The sequence below is a fragment of the Schistocerca gregaria genome, chromosome 4, assembly GCF_023897955.1.
Source record: "Schistocerca gregaria isolate iqSchGreg1 chromosome 4, iqSchGreg1.2, whole genome shotgun sequence".
Lineage (NCBI taxonomy): Eukaryota > Metazoa > Arthropoda > Insecta > Orthoptera > Acrididae > Schistocerca > Schistocerca gregaria.
In genome coordinates, this window is record NC_064923.1 from 567,574,797 (window position 1) to 567,587,797 (window position 13,001).

The following is a 13,001-nucleotide window of genomic DNA, read 5'->3' on the forward strand; positions in this document are numbered from 1 at the left end:
TCAAAGGGATTCGAATGATATTTGTGCATGCGCAGCGAAACATGTCTTAGAACCGTTGGCTATATTATATTAATGTAATAGTGTTTCGTATTTTCGATCGGACACTCACATTACTTCAGCATGTCTCACATGGACTCCATAGATTCCAAAAAGAAAACTTTCATATTTCTTACCGCGGATTATATGAAATATTGTATTCTGAGTAAGACGCACAATATATTTGTAAATGGTGCAGCTAATAATCAACGATCTATTTTCGAAAGTGTACAGTTTTGTTTTACAACTTACTCAGCTAATGGTGAATCATTCGGTATCTCTTTCCTGCCGTTAGTGTGGGTCATCCATCGTATTTTGAAATTTGTGCTGTTTGTTGAAATTACTGTTTTTTATACCCTTGGTATCCTAACATAGGTATACCTGTTCGTCTGGTTCGTTATTGTTCAGATTGTTGTCTGGTATTCCTACAGAATGTTAATTGCAGGTGGCGTCGGCACATCTGTTATCCAGTTAGCCCGGACTGTTCCAAATGTCACAGTCTTAGGGACAGCTTCAGAGTCCAAACATAAAAGAGCATTAGCTCTCGGAGTGAATCGAATTTTCCACCACAAGGAAAAGTATTTTGACAAGATCTCCAAAGAATATCCTGATGGCGCCGATATTATCATAAACAGTAACGGCGGAAGAGACATGGAAAAGTGTTTGAAATTCCTAAAACCTTGTGGAAGATTAATAAACATAGGTAAGTAAAGTACCTGAATAGCTGTAATCCCCACTTCAGAATTAGAAATCAGATAATTCTAAATTCAGATAATTAATTATACCTCTTGTTAAAATTTTTGCAAATATGATAAATGAATTTGACACCATTGACTTCGTAGTTTTCATTCCCAACACTTATTTCATTTAGCTTTCTATGTTAGTTATCCCTGTGCAAGCTCTTCGCCTCGGCATTATGACTACAACCAGCATCGGTTTGTCTGATTACTTTAGACAATCACTGATCTCCCTCTATTATTTTTACATTATCGCTATACTTAGCTTCATTGCGGAAATAATTGCTTATTGATGCCTCAAGATTTGTCCCATCAGCTACTCCCTGTTACTGACAAAACTGTAACAACGTATATTTTTCCAAAATTCGGCACATTTACTGATCTGATCCACCCATCCAAATCTCAACTCTTGTAGTTGATTCCCAAAGCTATTAACTTCTTTTATGTACTTTCTAATAAGACTTCCAAATACTTAAAATTAAGACTGTTCGCTACAAAATAAACAGACCGATAAGTAAACAGATAAACCTTTCCTTGCTGTCACAGGTTTGCATATTATGTGGGGGTTCAGTAAGTAATGACATTTTTTTCTGAAAGAAATTTTTTTATGATTCTAATACACCATATTACTCCCCACCCTTTTGGCTACCAAATCCTGTTCCGGAATATAATCTCTGTTAAATGCGAAAGTCTTACACATTATTACTGGGAGGGCTCGTGCGCCCGTATGGACTGGTCTGATCGACGTCGGGGCTAACGTTTTGCTTCTTCAATAACCTCATGCTGCTTCCCGCGGAGTGCATCCTTCATTGGGCCAAACTAATGAAAAGAGTAATATCGGAGCTGTAAGGTGTTTGAGGGACAGTCCAATGAAGTTTTGCGAGCTGGTCCCAGCTGCACAGACTTGTTAGGCCTTAGGTTTCCATGAAGTTCGTACGCATTTTTGAAGCGACGAACACGCTGAAATTCAGTGGCTCTGAACTACTTGTTCGGAGGAAGGCAGTATTGTTGCCTATTCGAAGTAACGGACCCATACTTCATCGCCTGTTACGATGTTTGACAAAAAATTGTCATGATAAGCCTCGTAATGCTCCAGCAGTTCCACACAGATGGTCCTTAAATCCTCTTCGTCTTCAGTTAGGTGACCAGGAACCCAGTGTGCATACTCCTTTGAGCACATAAAGTGGTGAACGAACGTGTCAGCACTACCAACAGATACGTGCAGTTGAGCAGCGATATGTTTGATTCCGATTCGTCAATCGAATGAGTTTGTCCGAACCTTCCAGCATCACAGCAGTCAGCTGTGTGCGGCCGGCCGGCCGCCACGCGGGCGATAGAACAGGTTTACACAGCCTTGTTGAGATTATGACCGACGCCTCGCCTTGCGACCTACAGTGCTTTTGTTCGCTGCCAAGTCTTCGTAGATATTTTGCAAGATCATACGAATGACTGCGTTGCTGTGGTTCACGCCAAAAGAAATTCAATGGCAGCTCTTTGTTTGGAACGCACCTCTGTTACAGACACCATTTTGAAGGCTACGAATGGCGCAGTCACTTCTCAGAACTTCATGAAGCTATAGGGGCTGAAGCGGGAAGATCTTCACAATGTCCCAGAAATTCCGCATCTTTCAGTCGAAATTGGCTGAGGATAAAATTGCGTTGCATTACTTGTTGAACACCCCCTCGTACAACACTGGTGCAAGACATTGTCAAACCTCCCCTAAAACTTTCAGCGTGTAATTTCCTAATTTGTTTCCGTCAGAAATGTTTGCTGTCATTAAACTACTCTCCATTATCATTTTACCGAGGGACCCGTATTGTGGAGGAGGCTGGTTGAAATCCCCATGGGCTAAGAGCAGAGCATCTTCTTCAGAGGATTGACGAAGAAATTAACATCAGGAATATTCTGACAAGAACAGACACGTTAATAGCGCATATTTTAAAACGCCAACGAATAGCTTTAATAATAATAATAATAATAATAATAATAATAATAATAATAAATAATAATAATAATAATAATAATAGGGGCGTGTGACGAGTGCCTCCCGTCTGGTAGAAAGCTTGCCTGGTGCAAGTGTTTCGTTTTGACGCCACTTCGGCAATTTACGCGTCGATGGGATGATGATGATGATGATGATGATGATGATGATGATGATGATGATGATGATGATGATGATGATGATGATGATTGTCTTCATCGCCACCAAAACCCAGTCCATGAGCGGAGAAAATCTCCGACCCAACCGGGAATCGAACCCGGGCGCTTAGGATTAAGTCTGTCGCGCTGACCACTCAGCTACTGGGGACGGACAAAAGCTTCCGTGATACTGGAGGATCCTATGGGCAGAAAATAAAACTGTAAGGGAATACAGAGAATGGAGTACATACAATAAATACTAATGGCGTAGGCTGCAAATTCTACTGAGAGATGTAGTTCGTATTGTAGAAGAGTCCTTGGCGGATTGCATCGAATTTTGGCGTTACGCCGTCTCTTTGTTGTTCCATCTTACCGCATTAAACAGCCTACCTGTTGTCCCTGGCGCTTCACCTAAATTTTTATTCCAATGTACTGAAAGCCCAAATAATTAAATTCATAAATCTGCTGTAGGCGTTTCCTTTAAACGGTGATAAGTCTTTACTTTTCTTCATGATGATAGTTCTCTCTCTCTCTCTCCATGAAATTTTATTTAGATATCGAATTATATAAATTTCGGTGCAGGGAAAAAGGCTTACATTTAATTTAGAACAGAAATATTTGGAGCTCAGCTACACGAAACAAAATTACAGATTAGCCGGCACATCAAACAATTCGTCTGTGAGAAAGCAATCCCTGTTTTTCGTTGTCCTTTTTTCTTTCTTTGTCTTTTTTCTTTCTTTGTCTTTTTTCTTTCTTTGTCTTTTTTCTTTCTTTGTCTTTTTTCTTTCTTTATCTTTTTTCTTTCTTTGTCTTTTTTCTTTCTTTGTCTTTTTTCTTTCTTTGTCTTTTTTCTTTCTTTCTTTGTCTTTTTTCTTTCTTTCTTTGTCTTTTTTCTTTCTTTCTTTGTCTTTTTTCTTTCTTTCTTTGTCTTTTTTCTTTCTTTCTTTGTCTTTTTTCTTTCTTTCTTTGTCTTTTTTCTTTCTTTCTTTGTCTTTTTTCTTTCTTTGTCTTTTTTCTTTCTTTGTCTTTTTTCTTTCTTTGTCTTTTTTCTTTCTTTGTCTTTTTTCTTTCTTTGTCTTTTTTCTTTCTTTGTCTTTTTTCTTTCTTTGTCTTTTTTCTTTCTTTGTCTTTTTTCTTTCTTTGTCTTTTTTCTTTCTTTGTCTTTTTTCTTTCTTTGTCTTTTTTCTTTCTTTGTCTTTTTTCTTTCTTTGTCTTTTTTCTTTCTTTGTCTTTTTTCTTTCTTTGTCTTTTTTCTTTCTTTGTCTTTTTTCTTTCTTTGTCTTTTTTCTTTCTTTGTCTTTTTTCTTTCTTTGTCTTTTTTCTTTCTTTGTCTTTTTTCTTTCTTTGTCTTTTTTCTTTCTTTGTCTTTTTTCTTTCTTTGTCTTTTTTCTTTCTTTGTCTTTTTTCTTTCTTTGTCTTTTTCCTTTCTTTGTCTTTTTTCTTTCTTTGTCTTTTTTCTTTCTTTGTCTTTTTTCTTTCTTTGTCTTTTTTCTTTCTTTGTCTTTTTTCTTTCTTTGTCTTTTTTCTTTCTTTGTCTTTTTTCTTTCTTTGTCTTTTTTCTTTCTTTGTCTTTTTTTCTTTTTGTCCTTTTTTTCTTTCTTTGTCCTTTTTTTCTTTTTGTCCTTTTTTTCTTTTTGTCCTTTTTTTCTTTTTGTCCTTTTTTTCTTTTTGTCCTTTTTTTCTTTTTGTCCTTTTTTTTCTTTTTGTCCTTTTTTTTCTTTTTGTCCTTTTTTTTCTTTTTGTCCTTTTTTTTCTTTTTGTCCTTTTTTTTCTTTTTGTCCTTTTTTTTCTTTTTGTCCTTTTTTTTCTTTTTGTCCTTTTTTTCTTTTTGTCCTTTTTTTCTTTCTTTGTCTTTTTCTTTTTGTCCTTTTTTTCTTTTTTGTCCTTTTTTTCTTTTTTGTCCTTTTTTTCTTTTTTGTCCTTTTTTTCTTTTTTGTCCTTTTTTTCTTTTTTGTCCTTTTTTTCTTTTATTGCCCTTTTTTTCTTTTTTTGCCCTTTTTTTCTTTTTTTGCCCTTTTTTTCTTTTTTTTGCCCTTTTTTCTTTTTTTTGCCCTTTTTTTCTTTTTTTTGCCCTTTTTTTCTTTTTTTGCCCTTTTTTCTTTCTTTGTCCTTTTTTTCTTTCTTTGTCCTTTTTTTCTTTCTTTGTCCTCTTTTCTCTCTTACCTTTGTTTGTCCTCTTTTCTCTCTTACCTTTGTTTGTCCTCTTTTCTCTCTTACCTTTGTTTGTCCTCTTTTCTCTCTTACCTTTGTTTGTCCTCTTTTCTTTCTTGTCCTCTCTCTCTCTCTCTCTCTCTCTCTCTCTCTCTCTCTCCCCCCCCTCTCGTTTCCTTCTCCCCCTCTCGTTTCCTTCTCCCCCCCCTCGTTTCCTTCTTATTTTTTTCTGCTCACCTTTGAAATGTATATAGGCCTATGTCGTCTGACGGCAAAACAAGGTAACTCGGATTACAGTGTTGGCCTTGCATATAATCACTGTATCAGAACTATTACTGTAATTACACAGAAAATTAACATAAAAATTAACGCTTCTGTCTTTGATAAAACTACTTGAAAATTCACAAGGCAGTACTTCACTGAAATCTACTGGTATAAGTCCCTCGATAAACACTGACAATCACTGTGCCCTACATGGAGTTCATTAGTAATAAAATTTATTGGTCTACCTTTGTGCACGGAAGGCTTGTCTGCTCTGCAACTTGTTGCTATTAGGAATAACGACACACCTGTCAAAAATCAAATTTCATTTGACATACTTGCAATATGCAATGCACGATGGTATCTTACCAGTTTTCATAAATGTTTCTCAATACACAACTCGCCATGTGCAGTGGGAGTGTGCACACAGTCATGAAAGTAAAAATGAAAAATGGGAACTAATGTTAACGACTGATATATCGGAACAGACTTTAACTACGCTTCATTGCGCTATGACAACAATACAGCATTTCATCTTCTCACGCCTAGACAAGTTAGCAAATTTTTTTATTAATAACTGCCGTCCTTGACAATTCTTTAAACTAAAAGACCATCTGTTGGATTATAAAATTTCTACAGCAGACTTCAGTCATATTCATTGTTCTAACAATAAGAAGCTACACGGCAAGAAATAAAAGAAATTGGATTACCTTAAAAGTTTAATTTTACCATTATTCCTTTAACATATAATATCAGTTGCTCAATACATTTCCTCAAAACATATTATTACTAAACATTTTTTAAACAAAGTACATTTCCGGACTGTCCAACACACACTGCCGCCGCTACTATCTGACTGAGGAAGGTGGGTAGAGCGTTAACATATGGATTTGTTACTTATCCGGGTGTGCAAACTGTTGTTTGACCTGTTCACGATCGTTTGTCACCGCTTCTGACCAGTGTACTACGGAAGCAAGCAGAATTCAGATTTTGTGTGTAGTGAAGAAAGCTTGTTTCCATGTATGTGAAGTAAATGTTTGTCTTTACATATTTTGTTTGTAATGGGAAGCAATTCCTACAATTCTGAGTAATAATTCCACAGTCATTCAGTTATGTGTAATATCACATATCGAAAATATTATGTTTGCCGTTTTTTCAAAACTTCATGTAGTTTCTTAAGTAACAACGTTACAATGTATCCCATTACGTCGTACTCTGTTTAAAATTTTTCTTACAAATACAAATAGAACACAAACCAGCGGTCTTACATTAGGATATTCGATTATAGATTGTAAACATGCTTCGTAAAAGCATAAAAACAAACATTTCTCTCTACGAAGAATGATGAGGGATGATAATGTACTACTGTTTCCTGGAACTAGTATTAGCACAATAGCTGCTATTAACTATTTTAACTACGGAACTCTTTCCAGCTAAAACGGCTATTAAGCAATTAGCACTTCACGGGGAAAACATAGCAAATAAATCTGATGCAAGCAATTTACATTTCAATATATTGCAGGTACCTTAAGAGTATGGAAAGAACAAAAACAGTCATGTATGTCGAAAACATTGCCGGCGAAGTTTGTGATGAACAGGAACAGTCTTTGATATGCTACTTCGTGAAGTGTTATGAAATGTCTCACGTTGTATAAGTAAGGCGTTTGACATTCCAAATGTCTCAGCATAATAAGCTAGCAGTCGCAAGAATCTGGGAAGAGAGAAACACGGTTGGCATAGATCAGCTCTACGCTTTGAGGACACCATCCAAGGCTTAGCCAGAAGCTTGCAGTTCATCAAGGGCCACATGCTTCAAGAAAACTGATGTGGTAATATACGTGAGTAATCTGAAAAATATTTTGAACCGCACTTCAGCGTTCAGTGATGGAACAAGAACTTCCAATTCGGATGAGGCCGGTACCTTAACAGTACAACCACCAAAAGAAGTATTTGCTGCTAAAGGAATTAAGCAGTTGAACAAGGTTACCGATCGGGAAAAAGGTGCACTTGCGACCACAGTATGCGTAATAGGTGTTTCCGGTATTGCTCTTCCTCCAGCAATGATATTCCCCAGAGTCAATTTAAAGGGTCACATACTTACATGAGCTCCTCCTGGGACACAAGTACTTAAAGCTGCCTCACGCGGATGATCAGTGAGTTATTTCCACGTGTTATGAAGCATTTTGTGAAGCAAATATTGGTTCCGACAGCCTCCCCATTGTGTTGCACGTCCACGGTGGCGTCGGACACAATTATTCGGAAATTTTGTGCCAAATTGTTAATAGCAGTCCACACGTGAATGGCGCCGGACACAGTTATTCGGAAATTTTGTGCAAAATTGTTAACAGCAGTCCACACGTGAATGGAACAGTGTTAAGAAGTCCACCACACTGCAGCAATCGAATGCAACCTGTATATGATAGTGTGTTCAGTTCATTTCAGGCTCATTACGGTTCTGGAGCTGATGCATGGCTAATACATCATCCCTGAAAGCAACTGTCTGAGGTTGCTGGGTGTACTGGCGAAGCCTTCACTTGGTCAATGACACCACCCAACATCCTGACAAGTTTCAAGAAAACGAGCATTATTTCGTATGACTGATGTTTCCACGGATACTTCTTTATGTTTATCCCTGTGACAGTGTTTTAATCAAAGAAAACTTACCTTCAGGAGCTTCTGATAATGTACTAACATTTTCTCAAGTCTCATCAAATAAAAGTTTAGTTGTTCTTCCTGCAACAGATAGTGATGCGAACAGTGCAGTCCCTACTGTAGGAGCTATTGAGGGTCAAAGGGAGAGTCTGCTAATATACTACCAGAGGAAGATCCATTATTGCAGAGTAGGCCTGTTATTGGTTCTGATATTTTTCAGAGGTTGTCCTAAGGCCGATGGAAGACGAAGCAACAGAAGAAATAGAAAGAGGGGAATGAGTTACATCGCAACAGATAATCTAATCAAAGAGGTATCTGAAGAAAGTTTAAGATTGCGGAGGCTGAAAGGGGAAAGGAAATTTAAATACCACAAGAGATGTTCGTTTTCAAGACTGTCTGATTTCACTGGGACAGTTGAAGGTAAAATGTGTGAACCTTACGATCATTCGAACAATGGAGAATCAAAAGTCAACGGAGGACAAAGAAGAAAAAAACTGCCCAGCTGTTCAAGATGATTAAATTTGAGTTTCCTGGAAAGAAACCAGCTCACTACATTGAAAGAAGGTGGTGTCTATGAAGTAACATTTCTTATGGCTCATCACATGTCAGACAAAAGTGCAGTAATGTTCTTAATAAAATCTACTCGCTTGGGAAAAACAAAAAGACAGCAGCATTGCCTCACATTTAACATCAATTTAAAAATAACAAACTTCAGTGAATATTGTCAGAAACCTTGCAATTATTTTCAAAGATTCCATACAATAATTTTGTCTGAGATTTAAATGTAGCCTGTGTTCCGAATGTGTTGAAAAATTAGTTGGGCCAACATGAATGATCTTTTGGATGCTTATTACACTGTACCCCAGTATGTCTTCAACTCTGCTTCACACTGGGTTAAGCTGTAACATTCAGCAGTCATACATTTATAAATACACCAATTTCATAGCCAAACTGAGTCTGCGAGGTTCAAATGATTAAGGTTCCCTAAACAAAGACGCTGAAAAGAACACCACTTTTACATCACTTTTAAAAATTTCAAAAATTACTCTGTTACACTGTGTGTCCCTTCTCTCACTCTGACCAACATCTCTGGTCTCTCAGTCTTACAAAGAATATGATCATATCGATATTACAGTGGTTGAGAACATTCATTAAATTCGTAACTTCATTCGTATTTTTGGCCAAAACTTGCTGAAAATCGTAAAGGCAAATAGAGCGGCTGTGTCTCAGGGACAGCCCCCATTCAACCTTGTCATTTAAGCAGCTTTTTCATGTCATTGATATGTTGGTTAACCTACAGACCGGAATCAAGAAACAGAAAATACTTGTGACAACACGAGATAAATTGCAGATGACTGTTAGTGAAAGCACCGGTTCTACTGCAAAAGTACCACTTATGTTCTAGGCGCGTTTCTCTCACATTTACGTGACGATGAAAATTACCACTCTGCTTGTTCAAAGAGGAGACAATTTACTGCATTAATAACCAACCTTACCCAGTCAAACAACTGCTAAGAGCTGTTTACGCCAGCAGACTCAATCTGAGAGCGATATTCACCAACACTTCACGAATTCTTGAAATGTTAACTGATCGATATAAGCTTAATGGGATTCATGTGCTTTTATCAGTATTACTGGAGCGGAAGTAATTATTACATTCCAATACAAACAAATCTTACAAAACATCCAAATCGCTAAAATCTGAAAGTCCAAGAGTTCTATCAAGGAACTTCGTAGTCTAAATCAGTAGAGATCAATATTCCCGGAAAGGTATATGTAATTTCAAATACTAAGCACATTTGTTAATTTAAGATTTTTCGGCAGGACTAACTGCATCACATCAGAATGAACTGCCTAATTAAGAGCTTAAACATTTCCCATAAGTATTTTGTTCTTTAACAGATATAGTCAACGACTAAATTGGTGGTAAAAAGAAACTTACTTTCGGTGTAATGGTGGATCAAGTAGAGATGCTCCACTATGGTACATGATTAATCTTGAAAGTCCACTCACTTGGGGTTGAGGAAAGTGGCGGTTCCACGCTTATGTGATGATGTTCCAGGTACAAATAGCACAGTTGTATACCCAAAAGCAGTTACATGGCGAGGGAAAATGCCTACATGGGATTGCAGATCCATATGTACCACTCCTTTAATCCAAAAGAGCCAGAAGGTAGTCGGTGTAAACATTGGATACTTTCTGGAACGTTACCCACAGAAGGTGCAGTCAATACTGAATCGCATATTTGAACTGCGTGCACTGTGGAAGATCAGGCCTTGCATCCACTCCAAAATCGAAATCGAACAGGTGAGTCCTTCCTTGCGGCTTGTGACAGAAACATTTTATAAGAAGTATTTTTTCGGACTAATTACCGTCGTATTTCTTTCAGGTGACAACCGCGATAGAGCTGCTGTGCAACAGGGAAAACTATGGCAAAGTGATACTCGTTGCTCAAGACGAACCTTTCCTACTAAACGAACCTGGACATAGAATCTCAAGCCCTACGGAAACTGTTCCAGGAAGTTCTCCGCACGCGAAACAAGAGCATAACTCGGCGATGTCTGCGGAGAAGGAAGGTGCTGTAGCTACGAAACAAACGGAAACCACCGAATCCCTACGTAAGGATGTTGATGAAAACATTGCTGAACATACGGTCAACGAACACAGCTGACAGTACGCTACAAACGGTCACATTCTCCAGATTTTGTACGGTTTTTAGCCTTCTGACGTCCTGAAACTTAACTGTCCTATAAATGTTTTCTTTTAAAACCTCAGTGTTGTCCTGATTCTCGTGAAGACAAAACTGCCTTGCAAATGTTAGTCCTCCGGTAGTGTACAAAGCAAGCGTCAAATTTTAAATGTTTTAAACTATTTATAGAAAAAAGAATCGTCTCTTGTGTATGTAATAAGATATTTCAATAAAGTCAATAATTTTGGAAAGTGCTCAGTCTCTGTTCGCACGTAATTTTATAATGAAATTAAGGAGCAAAAATCCGTGATGATGGTACAAGTCAGTACATGAAGTTAACATCAGAATTGTTGAAACGTCTACAAAAGAAATTACAAACCCTATGCAGACAATTTGCTAAGTATTGTTATCTCATTGAACAATATAAAACAGGAAGTAGCTTAATTATTTCTCCATGGACTCCACAATAGAATGGTGAACCGTGAGGAGTTTTCAGTTTCGACTTGGTAATGCGTGGACTACTGCTAAAATGTGTTCTCTCACGGTTTGCGATTTGATAGAGCAGAAAATACCGCACACCTTTCTGCGCATGAGTAGAATTAATTTCTGCCTGGTATGAACTGAGTGAAAGCTGCTAATTCTTGGGAATAAGCTCATACTCTTCACAAACAACTTCTGGGAAAATACATATTGAGAGGAAAATGTAATAATTCGAAGTCTCCTGAAGAGGGACCGACAAGAGTTTCGCGAAGTTACCCCTCACATCGTTCGAATTGCCCGTTTCTTTGACAAAATCCCATTTTGTGAATAAGAGCTATCCCAGAATATGTCGAGCGTCATAAGCGACTGAAAATAATCAAAGTAGACTAATTTTCGTGCCTACCACTTCTTGCAGATACTGTTGTAGTGGTAAATATAGCAGCATTAAGTTTCAGCCGAAATACTGAACTGAGTGTTCAAACTCACTGTCTGTCTGTTCTGTGTATAATCAAAACTTCAGTCTGTTTGTTTTTTAGAAACTGTAAAAATCGAGTGTTACTGTGCTTAAACACACATTTATTTTCTAGAATCCATGAAGTTACCTCTTGAACTGCACTATTTGTTACATGGCCTATGATACACTAACACCATTCACTACGAAGCTGGTAGTATGGTTCTCCAGCCCCGTATATTGAACAGAAGGGAAGGAGATTTCATTTTTATCACGAACTAGTGACACACCCCGTAGGACTTGCATCCTGGGGATAATTCCTGACCGTAATAGCACTGGCATGTCCTCTTCGGCATAGCGGAGTCGTAGAGTAGTTTTGGAATCTCAGGGTCTGTTAGGCAATTCAAATAAACAAGCTGCTTTCAAAAATCTGTTGGCTACTAAGGGAAGGTCGGGTTGTATCGGAGAAGTAAGCTTTTCTAAATGTTTCTGAAGGTTGCATTGGATCATTCTTCACGTCAAACGATACTATTATACGTTAATTATTACAGTAAAAAAAAAATCTGTCATACGAAAGCTTTCGTTGATTTTTGATATGTTGATTACAGAGCAAGTCATACAATACCTTAAAAATGAATATACCGCCATTTGACTGTGTTTCGTTTATTTAATTACAACATTGGTTTCAGTCTCTTATGCCTTTTCAAATGATTGCGTTTCCTTGTCAGGTCATATCATGCAATAAATGTTAATGAAATAAACTCAGTCACTTGGAAAATGGCATAAAAGGTCGAAACAGGTGTAGTAATTAGACAGTAGTACAGTCAAATAGAGGTGTGTTCATTTAAAAAGATTCCGGAATAATTTCCTTTCGTTAGTAATTCCATCTTTTTCTCCTGTTAATGAAAAAAACACGGAATAACTAACGAAAGGATACCTTTCTATGAGTTCGGCGTGTGGAATGTCAGAAGCTTGAACGTCATAGGAAAGCCTATAACATCAGAAAGCGGAAATGCAAAGGCTCAATCTAGAAATAGTAGGGTCAATGAAGTGAAATGGAAAGAAGACAGATTTCTGTTGAGACGGGTGTAGTGTAATATCAACAACAGCGTGTTACTGTGAACACGTCAGAATCGACAGCAAGCCAACACCGACAACGATAATTCAGGGATACATGCCAACGTCACAAGCTGAAAATGAGGAGATTCAGTATACGATGATACTGAAAGGGCACTACAGCATATAAAGGGAGATGAAAGTCTAATAGTCACGGGAGACTGTAATGCAGTTGTATGGGAAGGAGTAGAAGGAACGTTTACAGGACAATGTGGGTTTGGGACAAGGATTGAAAGAGGAGAAAGACCTACTAGTTCTGTAATAAATTTCAGCTAGTAGTAGCGAATAT

General features: G+C 37.5%; 1 protein-coding gene across 4 annotated transcripts in view; it reads left to right on the forward strand.

Moving 5' to 3' along the window:
* Positions 1-10,923, forward strand: part of LOC126266695 (synaptic vesicle membrane protein VAT-1 homolog) — a 53,434-nt gene extending 42,511 nt beyond the window's left edge. For all 4 annotated transcript variants that reach the window (XM_049971135.1, XM_049971133.1, XM_049971134.1 and 1 more), the window contains 3 exons: positions 482-739; positions 10,039-10,283; positions 10,366-10,923. In XM_049971135.1, the coding sequence (XP_049827092.1) occupies positions 482-739; positions 10,039-10,283; positions 10,366-10,647 (785 nt within the window). In that variant the 3' untranslated portion in view covers positions 10,648-10,923. The remainder of the gene's footprint in view (positions 1-481; positions 740-10,038; positions 10,284-10,365) is intronic.
* The last annotated feature ends 2,078 nt before the right edge of the window (positions 10,924-13,001 follow it).